At 47.1% G+C, this 22,734-nt stretch overlaps 6 protein-coding genes and 1 long non-coding RNA gene across 7 annotated transcripts; 4 read left to right on the top strand and 3 right to left on the bottom strand.

Moving 5' to 3' along the window:
• Window positions 1-1,137: 1,137 nt before the first annotated feature.
• On the top strand, window positions 1,138-1,734 carry LOC108133752 (uncharacterized). The gene is made up of 2 exons (XR_001773778.3): window positions 1,138-1,278; window positions 1,341-1,734. It is a non-coding gene; the product is annotated as an uncharacterized lncRNA (long non-coding RNA).
• A 2,330-nt stretch (window positions 1,735-4,064) lies between these two features.
• Window positions 4,065-7,546, bottom strand: mei-9 (DNA repair endonuclease XPF mei-9). Its single transcript, XM_017253805.3, has 7 exons — window positions 7,521-7,546; window positions 7,053-7,441; window positions 6,827-6,988; window positions 6,169-6,765; window positions 5,952-6,106; window positions 5,071-5,894; window positions 4,065-5,008 (listed from the first exon to the last, which is right to left on the bottom strand). The coding sequence occupies exons 2-7, from the start codon at window positions 7,301-7,303 to the stop codon at window positions 4,067-4,069; spliced, it is 2,931 nt and encodes a 976-aa protein (XP_017109294.2). The 5' UTR covers window positions 7,304-7,441; window positions 7,521-7,546; the 3' UTR covers window positions 4,065-4,066.
• Window positions 7,547-8,486: 940 nt separating this feature from the next.
• Window positions 8,487-11,308, top strand: NO66 (Bifunctional lysine-specific demethylase and histidyl-hydroxylase NO66). The gene has a single exon (XM_017253803.3). The coding sequence runs from the start codon at window positions 8,664-8,666 to the stop codon at window positions 11,076-11,078; it is 2,415 nt and encodes an 804-aa protein (XP_017109292.2). The 5' UTR covers window positions 8,487-8,663; the 3' UTR covers window positions 11,079-11,308.
• A 1-nt stretch (window position 11,309) lies between these two features.
• mRpL33 (mitochondrial ribosomal protein L33) lies at window positions 11,310-11,800 on the bottom strand. Its single transcript, XM_017253804.3, has 3 exons — window positions 11,644-11,800; window positions 11,483-11,586; window positions 11,310-11,414 (listed from the first exon to the last, which is right to left on the bottom strand). Exons 1-3 carry the CDS (start codon window positions 11,682-11,684, stop codon window positions 11,365-11,367), a joined length of 195 nt encoding a protein of 64 aa, XP_017109293.1. The 5' UTR covers window positions 11,685-11,800; the 3' UTR covers window positions 11,310-11,364.
• A 229-nt stretch (window positions 11,801-12,029) lies between these two features.
• On the top strand, window positions 12,030-13,338 carry LOC108133751 (uncharacterized). Its single transcript, XM_017253801.3, has 2 exons — window positions 12,030-12,527; window positions 12,587-13,338. Exons 1-2 carry the CDS (start codon window positions 12,243-12,245, stop codon window positions 13,001-13,003), a joined length of 702 nt encoding a protein of 233 aa, XP_017109290.2. The 5' UTR covers window positions 12,030-12,242; the 3' UTR covers window positions 13,004-13,338.
• Window positions 13,339-14,342: 1,004 nt separating this feature from the next.
• Window positions 14,343-16,967, top strand: LOC108133750 (uncharacterized). The gene is made up of 2 exons (XM_070278782.1): window positions 14,343-14,468; window positions 14,549-16,967. The coding sequence occupies exon 2, from the start codon at window positions 14,663-14,665 to the stop codon at window positions 16,760-16,762; it is 2,100 nt and encodes a 699-aa protein (XP_070134883.1). The 5' UTR covers window positions 14,343-14,468; window positions 14,549-14,662; the 3' UTR covers window positions 16,763-16,967.
• An 832-nt stretch (window positions 16,968-17,799) lies between these two features.
• On the bottom strand, window positions 17,800-21,721 carry LOC138926772 (importin-4-like). The gene is made up of 2 exons (XM_070282049.1): window positions 18,346-21,721; window positions 17,800-18,281 (listed from the first exon to the last, which is right to left on the bottom strand). Exon 1 carries the CDS (start codon window positions 21,689-21,691, stop codon window positions 18,542-18,544), a length of 3,150 nt encoding a protein of 1,049 aa, XP_070138150.1. The 5' UTR covers window positions 21,692-21,721; the 3' UTR covers window positions 17,800-18,281; window positions 18,346-18,541.
• Window positions 21,722-22,734: the final 1,013 nt, after the last annotated feature.

Raw genomic sequence — 22,734 nt, 5'->3', positions numbered from 1 at the left:
CTCTGGCAATTTGTGTCCGATCAGGAAATAAAGTACCATTTAGTAATCAGCGAACCCAAGAGCGACTTTTCTCATTCAAAACATTGCTAAAATAAGGTTTTCAAATTTTTCGAAATTTTTCCAAGGGGTTCCCCTACAATATTGTGGGTTTTCCCAATTTCCACACTTTTGCTCCTTCCAATGGCCATAGCTCTGGCAATTTGTGTCCGATCGGGAAATAAAGTACCATTTAGTAATCAGCGAACCCAAGAGCGACTTTTCTCATTCAAAACATTGCTAAAATAAGGTTTTCAAATTTTTCGAAATTTTTCCAAGGGGTTCCCCTACAATATTGTGGGTTTTCCCAATTTCCACACTTTTGCTCCTTCCGATGGCCATAGCTCTGGCAATTTGTGTCCGATCAGGAAATAAAGTAGCATTTAGTAATCAGCGAATCCAAAAGCGATTCAAAACATTGCTAAAATATCGATTTTAAATTTTTCGAATTTTTTTCAAGGGGTTTCATAAATTGGACTCGTATGAAATCCGCGTATATCAAAAAAGAAAAAGAAATCTCGTTGTAGCCCCAGTTCATTGGAATTTTTTGATGCCAAACTGTTTCAATGGCTAAGGTGTAGACCTTTAGCCAAATCGGACAATTTTAAAGGAGTTATAGACTTTTAAGACGTAGGAAGTAGTAGGGGACTTCGGTTGTTTTTTTTCCCAAGCGCAAGAATCCATACCTTTAAAGTTTTTATTATAATTAATATTAGAATCCATACCTTTAAAGTTTAAACTTTTTTAAAAATTGGAGGAGTTTTGGAGTTTATTGGTATAAGTCTATAAGCCTTTTTAAAAGTTACTTATTTAAAAATGATACTTACGTAACTAACGTTGTAATTGATTTAAAAAACTAACATAACCCTTTGTAGAATTCTACTGCCCAGAATTAAGCCAAATTATTTTATTATTTTATTAATCAATTTTGAAATTATGATTTAGGAAAAGTAATTAGTATGTATAGGTTTTAATTGACTTATAAAAGCTTAGAATTGATAAAAAAACGCTTATAAATTAAGCCACAGTAGAGCACAATATGTACGAGTATGTAAAAAACCTTATTCTTACAAATTACAAGGCTTGAAGAATTACAAAAAAATCCAAATCTAGTTACCTTTGAAACTCATGTGTCAAGAATTTGTCAATGTGCCTTTCAACCTTTTTCTATAACTCATCAGTTTACATTTAAACTACAAAGCGTAGACAACAAAAATCCTTCTTAGAAAATTTCTTCAAAAAGTAAGAAACAATTTATATTACAAGTAAATAATATAATCATGCAATTTTAATAAACCCTACAGACGTATATCTAACGCTAACAAAATTGCGATCTATAAGTGGGAGGACCAACTAACTAAGGACAAGTCCACCACCATGATTCACGGTTGCTTCGAATTTTATTTGATTATTCTTATCTGCCTTGCCATAGTGCATATATTTCATAGTTTTTTGTATCGGCTTGAGTCTGATTATGACTAACGTGTATGCCCTGGAGTCGAAGGACCTAACTGAAATGATAGCTGAAATGATCTACACCCTAGCTGATATTTTTATACCGACGATGATAAATATACGGGACCACTTTATGGAAAAATAATCCAAGAAAGAATAATCCATCACATTTTGAAGCTTTATTATGTATACATAGTTTTACATTTGTTTAAATTTGAATTATTAAATATGGCTGCTAGTTAATGTTTTGTTTATTATTTTTGGTTTTTATCAAGTTATTCAAATCTTGGGAACTTTCATTTATTTTTTTTCATTTTTTTTAGCTTGACCAGAACTAAATTGTTTATATGTTTTTATTTTTTTATAGCATTAAAATTTATTATTTAAGCTTTTTAGTCCGTTTTTCCGCCCCTCTTTTACTCTTTTTCTAGTTAATTGTTTTATTTTTGAACTATTTTCTAAGATAATATTAAGTATTTGACTAAAAAACATGGTTTAAATAGTCAAAATCGGATTTTATAAGCGTATTTTAAATGCCATTAAAATACTTTGGAAAACTTTTAGTCTTTCCTAAAAAAACGAAAAACTATTCTATATAAGGAGGCCCTTGTAACCCTCATAAATCCTTAAAAAGCTGAATTCTTATGGATATAAATCTAAAAGATTAATTCTTATATTATTCTGAACTTTCGCGAATAATTATAAGAATATTTCAAATGATTTAAACAAGCACTCATATATCATTATTAATATTCCATTTATTGACAATAAAATTTATATATTCCTCCCCCAGCTATTTACGTTGATGTTCGAATCTGAAGCTCTATCTGAAGGCTTAGTACACGGCTACTTTTCCAAAATTTGATATCCAAAGTTGCTTCCAAAATACGAAAATGTCTCACTTCCGTTTCCAACTCCACAACACTACTTCCACTGGTCTCTCCACTGGTTCCACAGCTGCCTAATATCCTACTGCTAAAAGAAATGGCTTAGTTGCGATCCTGATCCCGGTGCTGCTGGTCCAGATCTCGTCCACTGTGGTCCAGACGGGCATAGGATAGCTGCAGACGGCGCATCTGACGGGCAGCACCACCATCATCGCCGCCAGCATCCGGCGTCGAGGTGGAAGCGGTTGGCATCTCAGGCATCGCTGTCGTCTCGAAGCGCTGGCGCGCCTGGCGCAGCATCAAATGAATGAGCTGGACATGGACGTGGGAGCGTTGGATGCGACGGGCGAAATCTGCCATGTGGGCGCGATGGGCGGCCGCCAGCAGCCGGATCTCGCACATCCGTTCAATGTCCCGGTCGACAGACTCCCGGGCAGTTTGTGCCAATAAACGTTCCGGTTCAGTGACCACCAACGTCTCCAGATTAATGTAGCCCCGTCGCAGCTCTCCGAGCAGCTCCAGTACCACTTCAATGTCGACGTCCTCCCCCACATTACTGCCGCCGGTCGATGTTGTCGGGGTCGCCGTCTCCTCTCCGTTGGGATTCATGCTACCAAAAATTTTAAATATTTAAAATCCAAAAAAAAAGAAAATATTCAAAATTCAAGCAAAACTGAAAATTTGGAATCTGGCCTGAACACTAGACTGGTCTGGTATCGAATGACTCTGTTGGGAGAGACTCACACAGGCCAAAGGAAATCCATATAGTCACAGACTACTTGGTTTTACATTTTTGGTTTGTTTTTTCTATAAACTCTAACTCGTTTTTAAATAAATAATAAACTTGTATATATTTTTTAAAGTCTGCCACAAAAAAATATAAATATTTGGCGTATAATTTACAGAATACTCTCATAGTTGAGTTGGTGAATGAAAAATTCCGTTTATAGCCACTGGTATCACATGGTCTGGCTGTTAATGGGACTCCAAGCTCCTTCAGTATCCGGCAGGGAGAGGCAGGCCAGGCAGGATGCCAGTGGCAGGAGTGCCTGGGCAGACAGTCGACGCGGGGGCAATTAAAAATTTATTGAAAATTGATTTTTATGCGCTCCTCCCCGATGACTGCAGTTGCAGTTGCAACATGAAGCCATCAACCTGCAACGCTCCGTCGCAGCCAGTTTTGTCGCATCCCCAGTGGTCAGTGCCAGCATCTCCCCCGCCAAACTGTCAACGTCCAGACTGGTCCGCTCATCCTCCTCATCCTCATTCATCTGCTTCTCTGCTGCATTCCTGGGCCTGGTGTCCTCATTCCCTTTGCGAGTTAATTGGGAACGTTTAAAAAATTTCCATAATTTCGCGGTGACTGTTTGCTCGGGACTTCATCCGCCCGGCGTGCGGCTGGCTGGCCTCCTCCTCTCTCGTGTTTGTGTCGGAATTTCAGCTTCATATTGAATCTAAAAATTAAAAATTCGTATATACAGTGCAAGATAAATTTAATTATTAAATACATGTATAGCAGGTTGGGCCTTTAAGCGCTGCAGTTGCAGGAATTAAAGTCCATTGGGCTACGAGGACACCACTCTTTAGTGGCCGTCTAAATACCTTGAAAGTAAAACTAAGAATAATTTAAAATAATTTATAACTTTAACTTACTTATAGTTCTATCTATCTTAATTATTTTCCAGGCTTTAGCGTCGTCCTCGTCGCGACTCGGCAGCTGCCTTCCTGAAACGATTGTGTGCTCCGGAGCCGAATTGCTTGCCAGCTGCCAGCAGCGCTGTCGAGCCGGCCACCTCGTCCTTTTCGGGCAGATGGGCCACGTGCAGGATGTCGTAGAGCAGCTTGCCGCCCTCCTGCGACTGCAGCAAGTCCTCCAGCTCCTTTTGGCTGCGCAGCAGCAATTGCCGCAGACTTCCGCCGTTCCGCATCAGGCCGTGTATGCTCCGGGTATTGACGCCCGGCAGCCGGAGCAGAAAATCGTAGATGCCGCTGTTGAAGTGCAGTTGCTCCCCGGCCGTGAGCTCGTCGCTGCCCAGGGCCACCGCCTGCTGGGGATCCGGTTCGGGCTTCCCCAGCTTCAGCTCCTCGAACAGCTGGGCGGTGGCATACGGACTGGGTGACCAAATGAGCCGCAGCTTGGGGAAGTGCAGCGTCAACAGCTGCAGCTTCTGTACAATGTCGGCATTGGCGCTGGTCGTCTGCTGGGACAGCATGAACTTGCCCTGGAGGTGAAAGGGCTTGTTCTGGTCGAACTCAATGAGCAGAATCGGCTTGGCGTAGTGCCGTTGCATCTGGACGCACTGGTTGTAGAGTCGTCCCGAGTTTAGGGAGCCAATCAGATCCGAAATGGACTTGCGCTCCACACACACGTCCGGCGTTAGGATGTAGTCCCCGATCGTGATGGTCAGCGGCAGGACCTCCAAGCCGCGCTTGTGGATCAGACACGGCAGATCCGATCGGAACTCCCGCATGTCCACTATCACCTTGGCCGTTTCCTTGGGCGTTTTCGGTGCCTGGCCACCAGCTCGGCGACTCTGGGCGTTGTCCTCCACGAGCTCGTCATCGTAGTTCTTGTACAGAATAAAGGCCTCGTCCGTTTTGCCGTCTTGGTACTCCGGAATCACCATTTTCTGAAAACGGAAGATAATACGTTATTTCTCGTCTTGGAAGTGCCCACTCCAAAGATGCCTACACTCTTGGTGTCGATGATTAGCTCGAAAGCAGCCTTCTCTCTGCGCAAGCTGGTGAGGTAGGCCTGCTCCTCCACGGATTTGGCATGGATGAGGAAGAAGATCTTCATGCGATCGGCGGGAGGAAAGCGACGCCGCGCCTCGAAAACCTCCAGCTGCCGTATGGCTGTCACATTGGTGTGGTACATGACCACGTAGTGTGGCTGCAGCTGGTCCAGCATGTGCTCCAGCGCCATGAAGCCCTCGCGCTCCGTCTTGAAGGTCTGCAGGCAGATGTAGGGCTGATGCGGCACCGCCGCCAGCGCTGCAGTGACATCCAACTGCTCCAGTTCGGGTATGCTTTCGAATAACGAGGCATTCGGGTCCGGCTTGATATCCACGGCCGCTTCCACATACTCCATCAGCTCCACTGGCTGTGTCATAGTGAGCATGTAGCTCTCTTCGAAGTGCTGCCCCTCCACATCGTTATCGCTCAGCAGCTGAGCCAGTTCATCCGGTCCGCCCGGAGGGGGCTGGGAGCTAGCTGGTTCCTGTTTCAGTGCCTCGCTCTTGACCGGCTTAGGGGCAGCCTTGTACTGGCTCTCCTTGGCGTACTTGTCGCTCAACTTACCCACAGGCACCTCGTGCTGGAGAGCCTGCTGGAGCAGGAACCGCGAGCCGCCCTGGGTGAGGTATTGCTTCAGCTGGTGGCAGGTGCGTGCATCTTGGCAGAGGATCAACACCTTTGGCTGTTCGGTGCGTCGACATCGCCGCATATCTCCCGGCACATCCTGAGTGAGCAGTTCCGTGAGTGGTTGCCACTTGGGACAGGGTTCCGGCTCAAATTCTACGATTAGGAGAGCGGATAGTAGTATACGATTTTCTTGAACTCTGTAATACCTACCCTGCTGGCCATTAAAGACTCGCTGCTTGGATATGGTAAAGATCTGCTCGGCAGCATTCAACAGAGTCCAGCCGGAATTACTCAGGGCGTACTCCTTGGTGCGATATCGTTTCATCAACGCATAGGCACTAACAGCATCATGGTACATGGTGGAACTGAAGGTCAAAAGGAAGAGTTCAATTAAATCTGCAATAAAGCCAACGCTAGCACTACGTACATCATCAAGCTGCGCAGAATCTTGAGATCGGCCACAATGAGCTTCGTTTGGGAGTTGAGCTGATGCCAGATGCAGTCCAGCTGGCCCTGCAGGATCTTGTGGAACTTCTTGGTGACACAATTCTCGACAGTGACCGCCTCCATGTCCACCGTGCGATTAATGCGCTTGATCTCGCGCACCAGGAAGTTCATAATGTCCAGGATGTGGGTCTGTATGGAGGTCTGGCTGGGGGTGAGCGGCACATGAAGCTCAATGGTCTGCGCTTGCCAGGGGTGCAAGGCATTGCGCACCGAGGCATGAAATCGGGGCCAGATGAACAAGTTCTTCACAAACAGATTGCGCATGGTGCGCTCCACATGGGAGTAGCCGATGGTAAAGGCCTCGGCGCTATTGGAGAAGGCCTTGATGAACCCAGTCTTGTTCTTCTGACGGTAAAGCCGCAAGGCGAACGCCTCCTGACAGCTCTCGATGATGGTGTGAGCCCGCAGGACGATAATGCCGGTGATCAGCTCGATGGGGACGCGCTGCTTTAGCAGATCTACCACCAAGATCCGTGTGCTGACGAACTGGAGGCCGCCTTCCAAATAAACCCGCTCCCTAGCACGTTTTGTTGAGATGAATTAGAAAGAGATGGAAAGTAGGGAGGTAGCTGGCTTACCTTTCCGTGGCTGTGTTGGCCACCTCGTGCACGTATTTGGAGTCCAGCTTGGACTTGTAGTACTGCTCCTCCCAGTCGGAACTGTTTATGACCAGAACCAGGTTGCCTGCATCACTAAAGGACTTAAGGATGTGTATCAGGACTCGTTCGTAGCTCAAGCCCCTGCGTTTGGATGATTTTTAAAGTTTTAGGAGTCTGTTTTTTGGATTTTGTGTTTTAGGCTCACTTGGCGCACACCAGCAGACCATCCTCAAGGACCAAGTCCAGGTACATTTGCTTCTCGTACTCCAGAAGCACCACATCCTTGCGCATCAGGTACTCCTCGGCGGTAACGATGTTGGCCAGTTCATCGTCCTCCTGCAGGGCGGCGCTTGTCTCCAGGAGTTTGGCGGTGTCAGTTTCTACGGGATCTGCTTCTATTGGAGGGGTCTCCTCCACTTCGGCATCGGCTGTGACATCAGTAGCGGCATCGGACATTATTCAAAGATTTCACAAGCTTCCCAAAAGTTGCCGGTTTAATCAGCTGACGGTGGATCGCTCATTAAGGGGTTGCCGGACTGGTGAAAAAAAGACAAGTGGGTCCTTTTGGAGCTGCAATGCTGTAAAAATTCACAACTGTATTGATTAATTAATTTATTAATAAATATAAAAGGTAAAGAGTAAAATATTAATGTTAAATTAAAACATTTAGAACCAAAATTCCGGCTCCCAGCATGGGTGTATAACAGTGGTGCTCACATTTTGTGTTCGAATTTGTAGAATTCCCCCCATTTTCACACTTTAGCACACTACATTTACAGTCATTTTTCAGTGTTAACAACGAAATTTGGAACCCCATGGAATTGGGTTTCGAGCACCTATTTTGAGGGTTTTTATTAATAAATATAAAAGCTAAGGAGTAAAATATTAATGTTAAATTAAAACATTCAGAACCAAGATTCCGGCTCCCAGCATGGGTGTATAACAGTGGTGCCCACATTTTGTGTCCGAATATGTAGAATTCTCCCGTTATGACACTTTAGCACACTGAATTTACATTCTTTTTACAGTGCTAACAGTGAATGCACTTGTGTGGGCACCACTGTTATACTTGCTTTGTGTTCGAATTTGTAAAATTCCCCCCTTTTGCACACTTTAGCACACTACATTTTCTGTCATTTTTCAGTGTTAATAACGAAATTTGGAACCCCATGGAATTGGGTTTCGAGCACCTATTTTGAGGGTTTTTATTAATAAATATAAAAGCTAAAAAGTAAAATATTAATGTTAAATTAAAACATTCAGAACCAAGATTCCGGCTCCCAGCATGGGTGTATAACAGTGGTGCCCACATTTTGTGTTCGAGTTTGTAGAATTCCCTCCATTTGCACACTTTAGCACACTACATTTTCTGTCATTTTACAGTGTTAACAACGAAATTTGGAACCCCGTGAAATAGGGTTTCGAGCTCCTATTTTGAGGGTTTTTATTAATAAATATAAAAGCTAAAGAGAAAAATATTAATGTTAAATTAAAACATTCAGAACCAAGATTCCGGCTCCCAGCATGGGTGTATAACAGTGGTGCCCACATTTTATGTTCGAATTTGTAGAATTCCCTCCATTTTCACACTTTAGCACACTACATTTACAGTCGTTTTACAGTGTTAACAACGAAATTTGGAACCCTATTCCAGGTTTCGAGCACCATTGGCACAGGAGCACGTGCCGAAGCTGTCAAACATTTTCAAGTCATCCTTTAATGTTCAGTGTTTCATCGTTAAATGTTGTTCGAGAAATCGAGTGTTAACTAAATTTCACTGGTTTTATGAAAATTGACTGAAAGTAAAAGGAAGAATATGTCTCGCAACCAACGCGATTTGCCAATTGGCGCCAACTCGAACGCAGAAAAGATGAACGGCAAGCCACAAGCTAACGGTAAGCCAGCCGGTAAGGCGGGTAACAAGCAGAACCCCAAGTCGAGCCTGGACGTCTTCTTGGACAAGCTGTACGACGATAATAGGAAGACAAGCTTGTCGCCGCAGCAACAACGCCGCAAAGTCAAGGAGTACCTCAGCGGCCAGATGCCGGGTACCAGCAATCCTTCCATTGGCCCATCCGAATCGAGCTCATCTGAGTACAGCAGCGAAGATCAAGAGTCTCAGGACTCTGGCAGCGACGACCAAGAATCTCAAGACTCTGGCAGCGACGAACAAGAGTCTTCCGACTGTTCGTCCGACAGCGAAGAAATGACCGAGTACACCATGAGCAGCAGCTCTTCTCCAGAGATTCCGCCGGTGCGCCGCACCAACGAGAAAGCTGCCTCCCAAGACGCCAATAACAACAAGGTAGCGCCCATCAAGAACAAGACGGCGGCCGAAAAGGCCGGCCCTGCTCCGGCCAATCCGCGCATCCAGCGCCGCGTCACCATGGCCGGGGCTCTGGTGCACACTGAACCTGAGGCCACCAAGTCGGGAGCACTCGCTTGCCCACTGAAGCGCAAATCAGTGGCCTCCTGCCCTTTGCCGGCCAAGGCCAAGTCTCCGAATCCAACCCCGGCCGCCAAGTCCCCAAATCCAACTCAGGCCGCCAAGTCGAAGGCTGCAGCCGGAGCTGTGGTGCCTCCTCGCATCGTCCAGGAGGACGATAAGAACAAGCCAGGCACAAGTGCTGGCCTCGCCGTCCCTCGTAGTGGCCGCAGCAAATCCAAGTCCCCGGTTGGCGGAAAATCCAGTTCGAAGCCAGGCACCTCTGCCGGCGACACAGCCGCCGAGGGCTCATCCGGTGCCAAGTCAAGCACCGTCAAGGCAGCCAAGGCCAAGTCCACCGGCAGCGCTGGGGACGGGGATGCCGCTGGAGACGCCGACGGTCCCAGCACTTCATCTGCCGCAAAGAAGAAAGATGAGTCATCGAAAACCAAAGACTACCATAAGGTCAACAGCATCGAGGAGGGACGCCGCATGCTCCAGTGGGTCATCAATCCCCTCCAGTCAGACGAGTTCTTCGCAAACTTCTGGGAGAAGAACGCCTGCCAGGTGCAGCGCCAAAATCCCAAGTACTTCTCCGAACTCATCTCGTTTCGGATGATCGACGAGATGCTGATCCGCCATCACCTGGAGTTCACCACCAACATCGACGTGACCAGCTACAAGGATGGCGTGCGTGAGACCCTCAATCCCGAGGGCAGGGCCATGCCGCCGGCCGTTTGGGGCTTCTACGCCGACGGCTGCAGCATTCGTATCTTGAATCCGTCGACCTACCTGGCCGGACTGCGCCAGGTGTGCGCCACGATGCAGGAGTTCTTCCACTGCCTGGTCGGGGCCAATGTCTACTTGACTCCGCCGAACAGCCAGGGATTCGCTCCCCACTACGATGACATCGAGGCGTTCGTCCTCCAAGTGGAGGGACGCAAGCGCTGGCGCTTGTACATGCCGGTCAAGCCCACCGACATCCTGGCGCGCCACTCTTCCGGCAACTTTAACCAGAGTGAGCTCGGCGAACCGATCTTCGACGAGGTCCTAGAGGCTGGGGACGTGCTCTACTTCCCACGTGGCACCGTCCACCAGGCCATCACCGAGCAGAACCAGCACTCGCTGCACATCACCCTGAGTGTCTACCAGCAGCAGGCCTACGCCAATCTGCTCGAGAACCTGATGCCCATGGTGCTGAAGAACGCTGTGGAGAACAAGATAGCACTGCGCCACGGCCTGCCGTTGCACACCTGGCAGAACCTGGGACTCGCCAACGGCGGCGGAGAGAGTCGTTCACGCTCGACCCTCATCCAGGGCATTCAGCAGATGGTCCAGAAGTATCTGGTACCCACCGAGGAGCAAATCGACGCGGCTGTGGACCAGCTGGCCAAGAAGTTCCAGCACGAGGCCTTGCCTCCGACCATTTTGCCGGAGGAGCGTACGCGCACGGTGTTCGGGTCGCGCAGCGAGACCGACGCCCAGGGCCAGTGCCTGTGCGACTACGAGTTCAACCAGCAGACCTCCATCCGCCTGCTCCGCGCCAACATTGTGCGCCTGGTGGCCGAGGAGGGCGCTCTCCATCTCTACTACTACGTGGACAATGCCCTCGAGTACTGCAAGTACGACGCCAACTTTATGGAGCTCGACCCGTCCGAGGCCGGTGCCGTTGAGCTACTGATCCACACCTATCCGGCCTACATCAAGGTCAGCGATCTGCCCCTCACCTCCAGCAGTCGCCGTGTTGATGTGGCCTTGGACTTGTGGGAGCGCGGCCTCCTGATGACTGAGAAGCCATTCAAGTAAACACATAGCCCATAGTAAACCCTTCCATAGCGGCTTTGCTGACTCCGCCGCATTGGTGGCGCCACCAAACGGGCCGGAAGTCAGGTACATATCGGAGAGAGGAAGAAGATTGAAGCTATTAGTCTCAGGGACTTACTTTTTAGTCGTATTATCGGATATTATCTGACTATTTTTAAACCTACAACCTAGTACTCGACCTAGTCGTTGTTCTCAATAAAAAAATAATAAATGATTTAGTTTGGGTATAATATATATTTGGGTAACTAACAAGTGGGGTTCTCTAACTTTAGGCGCTACGGATTTTCTTGCGTTCGCGGTACAGGCTCTCCTTTTGAACTAAAATGAGAAAAGAAGAAGCACCAATTAGCCGGGTTGTGGCCACAGCAGTCAAATGCATTACTCACTGTAAGGATCGAAGCGAATTATTTCCAACTTGTCCGCCAGACGGTCCCGGAAGGCATTGTACTGGTGCCCGCTGACCACGCTCTCCAGCACAACCATTATGCGCCTGCAAAGTGGCTCGTAAATAAACCATTTTTTCACTATGTCGGCACAGTCTACTCACTTGCTTTTCACCTTCTTCAGCAGAACGTTGGTCAGGCGCATTTTGTTTCAGTAAATAGGGGAAATCTTTTAATGAAAAATACGGAAAAACACCGCAAATTGTTGTGCAAGTGAAACAGTTGGAAGAAACAGCTGACTGCAGGTGCTATCGAAAGAACTATCGTATTGGTGTTGCCAGATTATGCAAGGAAAGAGCTCATTGCGCGCATCAATTTAACTATTTTATTTTAGAATATGATTCTTTATAGTTTATTTATTTTAAATAATATCATAGGCTTTATTATTTTTAAGTATTTATCTAAAATTTACGTTGGCGCTCAAGTTTAAACTTACTGTAGTGCTGCAAAGCTCGAAAATGTAGTGTTGAACAGCGTGGAAGAATTTGTATTGCGACTATTTCTTAACTGATTAGATCCACTTTTAAGACGACCGACTGGAGCAGGTGCTCCTGATCTTCACCAGATGCCTCCATCGATGCTTGGACATCTCGTTCAACCAAATAAATAAGCGTCTGCCAAAGGAGTCGGAGGAGTATCATCTACGGCATCTAATCTTCCCAGAAGTCCCCTCTAAGAACTGCAACCACCTGCTTACCCGGCAATGGTATCCGGCAGATCTTTTCAGGCTGACAGCCCGGCCGGGCCAAGCAACCGCCTGGCTGTCTGCCTCATCCACTTCGTCCTGGCAGTCACTTCCGGCTGGGGCCTGAAGCAAAGCTCTGGCCGCCAGGCGATGGCAGCTTTTGGTATATTCTTTGGCCACAGTCTGCTCTGCCTGCTCCGGCACACACATCCGAATCCGGGTCAGCTCCAGAGGCTTCTGTGTGACAAGTCGCGGCGCTACTCCTCCGTGCTCTTCGTCACCCTGATCGTGGGTGAACTGCAGGTGAGTAATGGTCACTACCTGGAGCTAGCACATCCTACCAAGGGAATCTTTGCTTTCAGGTCATCAACCCAACTACCAAAATCGGTGAATTCTTTGGCGCCGACTGGGATCGACTGGCCTTTGGACTCTGGACCGGCACCCTGGCCCTGGCCATCGGAAGCCTCTGGACGGGCGGCAACCGGGGCAGCCCCATTGGCGCCGGCTTCGTCAAGCTGGATGCCGCCCACTTGGGCCTCTGCGTCATGTGGAATGTGTATTGTTTGTGGCACATTGCCGTCGTGGACGAGCACTGGTGGTCCCTAGGTCTGGCCCTGCTCGTGCTGCTAAACCACTTTGTTTTGTGGCGCCTGCCGCTGCACTTCAACATCAGCCAGCTGGAAGTGGCCACCATTGGCATGTGCTTCACCACGATTTTCGCCCTGAGTGCCATCCAGGAGCAACTGGAGGCGGTGGTCAGTGGACTGCCGGTGATCTAGGCAACAGGGGCTGGTCTCTTGCTGGCCAAAGACTAAGCACACAAGTCGCCAGCTTACTGCAGTGTTCTCGTCACTGAAACACGTTGTATATTTTGTAAAATTTTATTCGCAAGCATGACACACACACATGGCACATGAAGGTGTACATTTTTTATTGAAAAATATCGAATTAAGTATAAAATAATTAACTGATTTGACGTTTGGGATGAACTCTGCAGTGAGAATGCGATTTGTTTTCGATTAATATTTATATTAAATGTACGTTGTTGATCAAGGAACTTGTATAGTCAAAAAGTCAATAAAATTAAATAAATTTTTTAAGGGTTTTTGCGAAAGATGACGACTTGAGTTATTTTATCACTGGGGACGGCAGTCCACGTAGGTGACGAAGAGCATGCTTTAGTCTGTAGTAGGAGTAGGATAAGATATTAAGCTGAAGAAATTAAAATTCTCTGTTTTCCACTTTAAGGAATTGTTTTAATTTGAAATTTGTAATGAAAATTTTAATGGAAGTACAAGATTAAAATATATATAATAAATTTTAACTAGTACCTACTAGTACTTGTAGCTAGTACATTGGAGTCGGCGGACCAAATTTCTTTAAACTTTTTATTTAATTATCTTTTTTTTAATCTTTTTCTTTAATTCTGGGACCGTAAATAATAATTATTTCTTTTTTTAGATATTTTATTCTAATAAATTGGTTTTATTATGAGATTCTCAAAAGTATAGGCCACCTGTATCCGATATATATCCGATTTTAACTGGAAAGATATATCAACTTCCGCTCCGCCCGAAGCTAGCTTTCCTTTCTTGATTTAATATATTTAAGTTTTAAAATTCTTGTAGGAATGTAGGATGGAGGACTTATTGTTTGTAGTATGATAGACCTGTGAGATAAAAATTCGTTTTAAAATTGTCTATATAACACTATATACCTATACCCGGTACTTCTTAGTCCTTCTGTAATAAGTTGAAGCATTCTTTTCCGCCTATTTTCGGTAAAAAAAAAAATTACTTGTTCTTTATCATATTTTGGATTGTAATTTAATTCTTTACCGGCTTAAGCATAAACAAACAAAGAATTTTCAAGAAGCTATAGTATTTTCCTGAAGGCTTAAATTCTTTATCTGAAAGTTAGGTCATAACTTTATTCTTTTTGAAGATTACTTTCTGGGTTAACTTTTCCAAAAAGACTAGTAGTTATTTTAAAATATTTTTTGTTATAGCATGAGATTTGTTAGGTATTTATTTTGTAAGGAATTGCTTTGTATAATCATGCTAATATGTTAAACCCAACATTTTTTTTTAAACAACGAAGCCTTGGAAAAGTAAATCCGGACAGGTTAGTGCGTCAACCAGCACCCAAATTCTTTCTAAAAATTGCTCTTCAAGTGTATCAGGCTCTTCTCAACCAAAAAAACACCTAAAACCTAAAAAAGAAAACCTGAACTGGACAAATTTGGTACGTGATTAACATAAATCAATTTTCCTTTCCTTAATATTGCAGACCACATTCATACCAACAGAGTATATACTATATAGATAGAGGACTATTCAGACATAAGTGAAGGCACCGTAGAGAAAGTATCCGTAGAGGGAACAGTATCTGTAGAGCAGACAGCATCCGTAGAAGAGAAACGATCCTTAGAGCAAGTGATGGCCCGGAAACTGCAGTGGTACGACTATAAGTGGCACGAGTTGGTGGCCTTGAATGACCGCAAAACGTTCAGCAGCGAAGTGGAGCGCCAGGAGCGTCGTCACAAACTAGAGATGGCCCTGAGCCATATGATGCCATGGAACGATTGCGACTTTTCGAGGATCAATGTCCGGTCGCCGCATCCCCTCGAGTGCCGTTCCGCCGACGACTGGAGTCGCATCTTGGAGGGAAACCTGGGCGCCACTGTCCGCGTCTGCATCGGCAGGGCCACCTTCTGGTGCATCCCGGCACTGCTCCAGCTACACTCCGGCTACTTTGCGCGTCACCCGCGTTCCGTAAGTCGTTTCCGGGAAGGCACAGATCTTACCGCCGTTGGTTTTCGGGCCGCTTATGATTGGATGAGGCAGAAGGAGCCCCTGGACGCAAACTCGCAGCCCGGCAAGCTGGTGGAACTGCTGCACACCGCCATCCAGCTGGACATAAGCTCACTGGAAGTCATATGTAATCGCTACCTGTGCAGTTCGCAGTGCCGGGAACAGATCGCATTCGATATCTACATGCGGGCCAGGACGTACGAGGTTCTGCGTCCCCAGTGCCAGCTGATGCTCCAACGGATCGGGTTCCACTTCCTGGCCATGGTCGGGGACAGCCAATACCTGGACCTGCCGGTAGAAGATCTAGTGACAATACTGCAGCAGGACAATCTGGGGGTCAACACGGAGATGGAGGTTCTGTACAGCATCATCCGCTGGATGGCCGCCCGGCCCATCAAACGAAGGGGATTGCTGAGCCGCCTGTTTGAGTGCATCCGCTTTACGCGTCTGCCCAACAAACTGCTGCGCAGGATGTGGCACGGCTTAATGTTCCCCGACCTTTCCAACAACCTCAATTTTTTGACCATTTTGAAGGACGATCTAGAGGTTGAAGAACGCATCAGCCAAGCCATCACCGTGGTGGGCTTGCGCGCTATCTACACAGACCACCACGAGTTCAAGAAAATGTGCCGCGACTTTAGTCTGGCGGTGGATGCTCCACGCGAGTGGCTCTACGACGAGGACTGCCCGTACCATCGGCCCCGGCCCCGCGCACCCTACTCGCATGTCAGCTTCAGTGCATTTTTCAAGTATGTGACTCTCCGGGCGGAGAAGGCAAAGGAGGCTCCCCGGGAGCTGATCAACTTGCGGGCCACATTGCCCTCATCCGAAACGGAGAAGCAGGATGGTGACGTCGACCTGGAGCAAGACAACTACGACGACTTGGACTACATCTCGGGTGAGATGCTCCGACTGCAGCAGGATCCACAAGAGACAAGCAACCCTATCATTCCACCAATAATGGAGAGCGCCACCGAGCGAGAGGAGGATCCGGATGATGAACAACCAGTGCCCCTTTCACCCGAAGAGTGGAACGACCAGGTAGAGTTCGAGGAGCTCGAGTCCGTGCCAGCCCAATCGAAGATTGAAGAGTCCCGGGAATCCGGACAGTGCTTATTGGTGCATCCGGAACCGGTTCAGACTGAAGCTTCGGCTTTAGCTCAGTCTCCAGCTCCGGCTACAGTTCCTACTCAGGCCGTGTCTCTAGTCTCGTCTCCGGCTTCTACTTCAACTGCAGTTCTATGTGGCGCTCCAATGTTAGTTTCAGTTTTGCTTCCAGCTCCTGCTACAGTTTCATTTTTGCTTCGCAATCGGCGCAACCATAACGAAGACATGTTGGGAGAAGGTTTAACTTCCAGAATCGGTATACACATTCCGTCACCTACGAATATGGTTTATTCACCCACTCGTTCCCGCTGGCTGATGGCCATCAGAGACTGCCTCATCGGCGATGAGGTGGAGGCGAACCGCGAGGACGAGGACATCACATGTCGCAGTCGCTATGCCGCTGACTTGGAGAATATGTGCAACGGGCAGCCTCTCGCTCCCGAGGTGGAAGACGGTTATCCAGAGGATAAGAAGATTGAAGTCGTTCCCTTTGAGTCATACTTACTGACAACTAGCGAGATCATAGCCCAGATGCTGGCCAGGGTTGGGGAGAAGGACGATGCCGAGGTGAAGGAGGCACCAGAACTTGCTCCTGAAGAAAACAACTCCAAGTCTTAATTCAAGGTTTTAGTTCAAATAGTAGTTTATATCCGAGTCCTAGTTTACTTTTAATTTCATTAGCTTAGTTTCGCGCCAGCTTCAGTCAGTTTTAGGCCCATTTCGAGATCCATTCTATATCAGCTAATTATGGTCCTTTCGGGTTCCTTTTAAAAATCGTGACGCTTGGATTCTCTGTATCAAAATTTAAACTGTTTAGTATTAAAAAAAAACGAAACCAATTAAAATTAGTTTTTATTTTGGGAGTGAAACTAGAATATATATTTGGCCATCGGAGGAGCAAAAGTGTGGAAATTGGGGAAACCCACAATATTGTAGGGGAACCCCTTGGAAAAATTTCGAAAAATCAAAAACGATATTTAGGCAATGTTTTGAATGAGAAAAGTCGCTTTTGGGTTGGCTGATTACTAAATGGTACTTTATTTCCTGATTGGACACAAATTACCAGAGCTATGGCCATCGGAAGGAGCAAAAGTGTGGAAATTGGGAAAACCCACAATATTGTAGGGGAACCCCTTGGAAAAATTTCGAAAAATCAAAAACGATATTTAGGCAATGTTTTGAATGAGAAAAGTCGCTTTTGGGTTGGCTGATTACTAAATGGTACTTTATTTCCTGATTGGACACAAATTACCAGAGCTATGGCCATCGGAAGGAGCAAAAGTGTGGAAATTGGGAAAACCCACAATATTGTAGGGGAACCCCTTGGAAAAATTTCGAAAAATTTAAAATCAATATTTTAGCAATGTTTTGAATGAGAAAAGTCGCTCTTGGGTTCGCTGATTCATAAATGGTACTTTATTTCCTGATCGGATACAAATTACCAGAGCTATGGCCATCGGAAGGAGCAAAAGTGTGGAAATTGGGAAAACCCACAATATTGTAGGGGAACCCCTTGGAAAAATTTCGAAAAATTTAAAATCGATATTATAGCAATGTTTTGAATAGAGAAAGTTGCTTCTGAGTTTGCTGATTTCGCTATTATTGAATATAGAACTGGGACTTTTTTTTGTAGATTTTCCATTGAAATAATTTATTTAAAAAATATATAACAAAATTTTCGAAATAAAAGCAAGATGGATCGTTAGACGTTTCCCCTTTTCGATTTCGTTCTGGTGTTCCCAACTCAAGTAAATAATTTCGATGCAGAAGAAGACATGGATCAATAGATGCCCCAGGACCTGCTCGTCACTATTCGTCAGCTGGCGAACAACGAGTCGCCGAAGGTAATCCTGATGCAACCTCGCAAACTCGTCCCGGAATTCCAGGAGCACACCATGAAGGTCAGGGGGACATCCAATACATTCAACTGGTGACTCGGGAGGTCCAAGATCGCATTGACAAGATGGAAGCTGTTCGCAAGAAGAGGGATGCCCTCGTGGCCGACTTGCTGGAGCGCACCAAGAAGTTTCCTGCCGATATTCAACTGATGGATGTAGAGGTCCTAGAACGCATTGACTGGATACAAGCTGCCCTCGCACAGGACGAGTCCAAGGACAAGGACGGGCCTGAACTTCATCTGGAAATTGAAAAAAAAAATGTTGATTCGACAGTCATCCTGATTATGAACTTGTAATACTTGCCAGTAGAAATTAGGGTCTGAATGCGAGGCTGGCTGGTTTGAAACTTGCACTTGAAATTTTGACAAAATCTTGAACCGAAAAGACTCTCAAACGAAAGGTTCTTGAACGCAAAAATCTTGAAGAAAGGAAACCTATCTTCAGTCGAAGCCGAAGATGATAAAAAAAGTGATGATAGCTTCCATTCTATAACTTGCAGTTACAACAAGTGCATGAGATTCGCACACTCCTCGGAACTAGACAGTTTTTGGAAAAACGGAGGATAATGATGTACAATTTCCCTGATGAAGTTGACGCTCTCTTCGGTAGACTGGGAGTCGGGTAGTTCCTTCCTGAGGACCGTTTGAACGGTGATGACTAGCATCTGCTCCAGATACGGCTCAACGGCAGGTCGTGCCTTGGCGAAGAGTACCCGGAACGCCTTTTGGACCGAGACGTTCTCGCGCGTCTCCTCGCGCAGTGGCAGGTAGGACATGAACGCTGGGAGGACTTCACCCAGAGGCACACCTTCCATGTGGGTGATCAATAGCCGGGCGAGAGCTGCTATAATGTGGTCCAGGGCAGAAGGGTTCCTCTCCGTGGCGATGGCATTCGAGAGGGATTGGAGGATGATCGGATAAGATGCGAAAGACCTCCTCTCTGAATGCAAGACCAGCTCGCCCAGGCCGTAGTATGCCTTTTTGCGGGCGTGCGCGTCTGGGTGAGATGTCCCCTGGATGAACACGGAGCACAGGTGGTCGAAGTATTGGCCGATCCAGGTGCCCAGGCTCTGAAGGCAGTCGGCCAAGGCGCCGTAAATTATGTAGCAATGGTCAGTGGCAATGGGATCTCTCGGGATGTGCTGGACATACTGAAGATGGAGTCGTGCGAAGTAGACGGAGAACTCCTCAGGCTCCAGGGCAAGGCCCAAGAGCGGGAGGAATTGGGCCGCATGCTCCATGACAACGTCCCCGCCTTCCACCTCCTCGTTGTCGTCGTCGCCATTTCCATCACCGTCTGGGCAAGCCGCCTTGATGGTCATCAAGTCCTTGATGAGTTCGCAGATAATCCCTCGCAACTCGATTGTGGGCACCACGCCACCCTTGACTTCCTTCAACAGTTCTCCGAGTGCTGCCAGTGCGGCAATAATTACCGACTGCTCCTGGTCGACGCGAGCGACTTGGGCCAACTTGGGTACGACCACCAGGCTGGCGCGAGCAACTCCCTCTGCATCCCCGATCTTGTACAGAGCGATCACGAACTGGGACAGGGCCTCCAGCGCGGCCTTGCGAATGGAGTCGTAGGGGCTGTCCACTACCTTAAGGACGCAGTCGAACGCCGGATGAAGATACGGAGCGAAAGCAGCTCCCGAGTTGGCAGCGAACTCCTTCAGCGCCACAATGGCCTGCTCCTTCTCGACGAGGTCATCGTCCTCCGGCTGCGCTTCGTCCAGTTCGGAGCTCTCCCGCATCTCTTCATCCTCCTCGGACCTCGGGAGCACCGATTCCAGAATGCGGTTCATGATCTTGGGGAATACAGCACCCATTTCCTCGTTGGCCACGTTGGAGATGGCTCCCATCAGGTTGTACGCGTGCCTGAGCATATCCCTATCCTCGGCCCTGTGCTCCATAATCGACAGGCAGAATAGCATGGTGTCGTTGGTCAGCGGCATGAAGCTCTCTTTCCCGACGAAGCGGGCAATGATCGCCAGAATTTCCATTGCCTTCAGGCGGTTCTGTTGATGGTCCTCCTCTGCCAGCATGTGCTCCAGAATAATGGGTACCACACGGGGGACATACGGAGTGAACTCACCCTTGGCAGCAGCAGCCACTAACGCTATGGTGGACAAGGCCAGGTTACAGAGCTTGGGGGCGGTCTGGACGACCAAGGCTTCGGAGAGGCGCTCCATCAGCAGCGCCAAGTGCGGCTTCACCTCGTCCTTCAGGTGCTTGATGAAGGTGTCCAGGGCGTAAAAAATTCGGTCCAAGAGCTTGGACTCGGGATGGCCCATCGTAACCTCGGTGACCAGCTGGCCGAGGTGTTGGAATATGGTGGGGAAGATGTCTGGCACATACCTAGAGATGTCTGGTTGCAGGTGCTGTGCGAACTGCCCAAGAGCGAAGAAGGCCGCGTTGCGCACCAGTGCCGATGGACAGATTATCCCGCTCTTTATGGTGTGGAGCATCGGCTCCAGAAACTGCTTCACGATGGTAGCGGCGCATCCCTCGGCCATGACTGCCAAGGTCAGGAAGCCAGCGCGGCGGCGAATCGGGTCGTGGTGTGCCAGGGCCTCTTCAAGGATCTGCAGGAGGGGCGGCATTAGCACCTCTGCCGAAGTGTTCACTGCCAAAACATCCAGAGCCTGAAGAGCGGAGGAGAGCACACTGCTGCTACCATCGGTCGTGTAGTAATCCTCGTTGTCGTCGCCCGAGGAGCAGCAAATCATCTCAAACGAAACCTTTAGAATGGGCTCCAGCAGCCCCTGCTCGATCACATTCTTTTCTTCAAGCAGCACTAAGCGCGCCACGAAGGTAATGGTCTCGGAGCGGATGCCCTCCTCCAACTCCTTGTTGCTGGCCACCTCCAGGCAGCAATCCAACACGGGCCTAACATCCTTCAGCAGCCGAGGCACGTGGTCGGCCATGCTCTCCAGGATGCTAAAAACCGAGATGAACTCCTGAACATCGTTGGTATACGCGAAAGCTCGGACGGTGTTAAGGATTTCCGACATCACCCCGGCCACAGTGTTTACCGCTTCTGGATGCCCCTCAATAACGGGCATCAGGTAGCTCATGCCGGTAACCAGGTTACTGATAGTTGGGGTGACGATGTGGCCCTGGCTATGTGCCGCCACCATTACCCTGGCGAAAAGCTGGCACACTCTTTCAAGCTGAAGGACGAACTGGTCCGGCGCTGTGTCGGCCAGTGTGCAGAATATGGTGGAGCCCAGTTCACTCTCCACGGACTCCGACGAAGCGCACTTGTTGAAAACAAATTCCAGCAGCTCCGACACCCAAGAGTCGGTCTTATCCACCTCGTGGCGCACCAGGCTGCCCACTACCTGACCGATGCTACTCCTCACTTTCTTCGCCTCTTCGGCGATGAGGGCTTGGAGCATCATGTGCTTGATCTGGCCTTGCAGTTCCTGGCCTAGGAGCTGCCAATGTCCCAGCTTCGACAGTCGCTTGTTGAGGATCACTGCAGCGTACTGCCGGATGTCAGTCTGGGTGGAGGAGACCAGAATGTTGCAGAAGCCCAGTATCGCCTCGGGATTCTCCAAGGCCCGTGCCAAGGCTGCAGTGGCCCGTCGAATTTTATCCGTTTTGGAGCTTAAAAGTCCATTTATTATTTCTACTAAAACAGCTCCCATGTCGATTCTCTTTTTTTTCTTGCTTTCTCGTTCGAGTTTCAAAATCAGAGTGAGCTCTACCCTACACCACATCCAGACAGGTGAGTTTTAGGACGAATTAAATGTCGGAGCTTACTGGGATGGATATTTGTTGGTAGATTATATTTTTATTATCTTGCAGAGGGTATTAAGAATTTGTTCAAAAAAGTTCAACGCAGTGAAGGAGACATCTCCCACCCTATGAAGCATATATATTCTTCACCAGGATCACCTCCTGAGTAGATATGACCATGTCCGTCCGTCTGTCTGTCGGTTTCTACGCGAACTAGTCTCTCAGGATTAAAGCTATCGACTTCAAACTTTGCACACGTCCTTCTTTGGGAAAAGCCAGGATCGACTGACTATATCCTATAGCTGTCATAGATTGATCGGAAATTCTATAACTTTGGTGTTTTTAGAGTTAGAGAGCTCGGTTTTTGTAAGAATGCTACTTTTGGTCATAATAAAATAATACGACATTCCAAATTTAATAAGGATCGGCCGACTATATCTTATAGTTGCCATATAACTGAACGATCGCACTTTAGTATTTTTGAAGAGAGAAGCTTGGGACCTGTTTTTCGATTTTTTATTTTAATAAATTGATTTTATTATGATATTTTCATAAGGATCGGCCAACTATATTCGATGTTTGCGATATATATATATATATGGCGATGTAATAAATTGAGTGATATTTTTGTGCGAAAAATAAAACTTAAAAATGCGTTTAAAATATAAAGTAATCCGTTTATTTAATTTAAAAAAAAACCTCTTTCGAAAGGAGTGGAAAATTTTCAAATCTTCCAAATGGTATTTACAGTATCTTAATTATATAATATTTATAAAGAAACTTACAATTGTTGCCATAAACCTAATAATTGTGTATAAAATATAAAGAAATTAAGTTTGAATAATTTTCAAAAATGCTCTTTCGAACGAAAGATGTTTTAAAAATGTTTTTGTAAAAGTTTAAAAAGAAAATGATGAATTCCATGGTTTTAAATACAATTTTAATTTATAGA

The sequence above is a fragment of the Drosophila bipectinata genome, chromosome XL (genome assembly GCF_030179905.1).
Source record: "Drosophila bipectinata strain 14024-0381.07 chromosome XL, DbipHiC1v2, whole genome shotgun sequence".
Lineage (NCBI taxonomy): Eukaryota > Metazoa > Arthropoda > Insecta > Diptera > Drosophilidae > Drosophila > Drosophila bipectinata.
The sequence above is the reverse complement of the archived record's forward strand: the minus strand, read 5'-3'. Positions and strand labels throughout refer to the sequence as shown.

What these genes read in the sequence shown, in the direction of transcription:
- NO66 (XM_017253803.3), top strand. Translation starts at nt 8,664, where the DNA reads ATGTCTCGCAACCAACGCGATTTGCCAATTGGCGCCAACTCGAACGCA.
- LOC108133751 (XM_017253801.3), top strand. Translation starts at nt 12,243, where the DNA reads ATGGTATCCGGCAGATCTTTTCAGGCTGACAGCCCGGCCGGGCCAAGC. An exon ending in TGATCGTGGGTGAACTGCAG is followed by an intron (nt 12,528 to 12,586) that starts GTGAGTAATGGT and finishes CTTTGCTTTCAG; the next exon opens with GTCATCAACCCAACTACCAA.
- LOC108133750 (XM_070278782.1), top strand. Translation starts at nt 14,663, where the DNA reads ATGGCCCGGAAACTGCAGTGGTACGACTATAAGTGGCACGAGTTGGTG.
- mei-9 (XM_017253805.3), bottom strand. Translation starts at nt 7,303, where the DNA reads ATGTCCGATGCCGCTACTGATGTCACAGCCGATGCCGAAGTGGAGGAG. An exon ending in GCCAACACAGCCACGGAAAG is followed by an intron (nt 6,766 to 6,826) that starts GTAAGCCAGCTA and finishes AAAACGTGCTAG; the next exon opens with GGAGCGGGTTTATTTGGAAG. An exon ending in TAATCATCGACACCAAGAGT is followed by an intron (nt 5,009 to 5,070) that starts GTAGGCATCTTT and finishes TTCCGTTTTCAG; the next exon opens with AAAATGGTGATTCCGGAGTA.
- LOC138926772 (XM_070282049.1), bottom strand. Translation starts at nt 21,691, where the DNA reads ATGGGAGCTGTTTTAGTAGAAATAATAAATGGACTTTTAAGCTCCAAA.
- mRpL33 (XM_017253804.3), bottom strand. Translation starts at nt 11,684, where the DNA reads ATGCGCCTGACCAACGTTCTGCTGAAGAAGGTGAAAAGCAA. An exon ending in CTGAAGAAGGTGAAAAGCAA is followed by an intron (nt 11,587 to 11,643) that starts GTGAGTAGACTG and finishes GCCACTTTGCAG; the next exon opens with GCGCATAATGGTTGTGCTGG. An exon ending in AATTCGCTTCGATCCTTACA is followed by an intron (nt 11,415 to 11,482) that starts GTGAGTAATGCA and finishes TTCTCATTTTAG; the next exon opens with TTCAAAAGGAGAGCCTGTAC.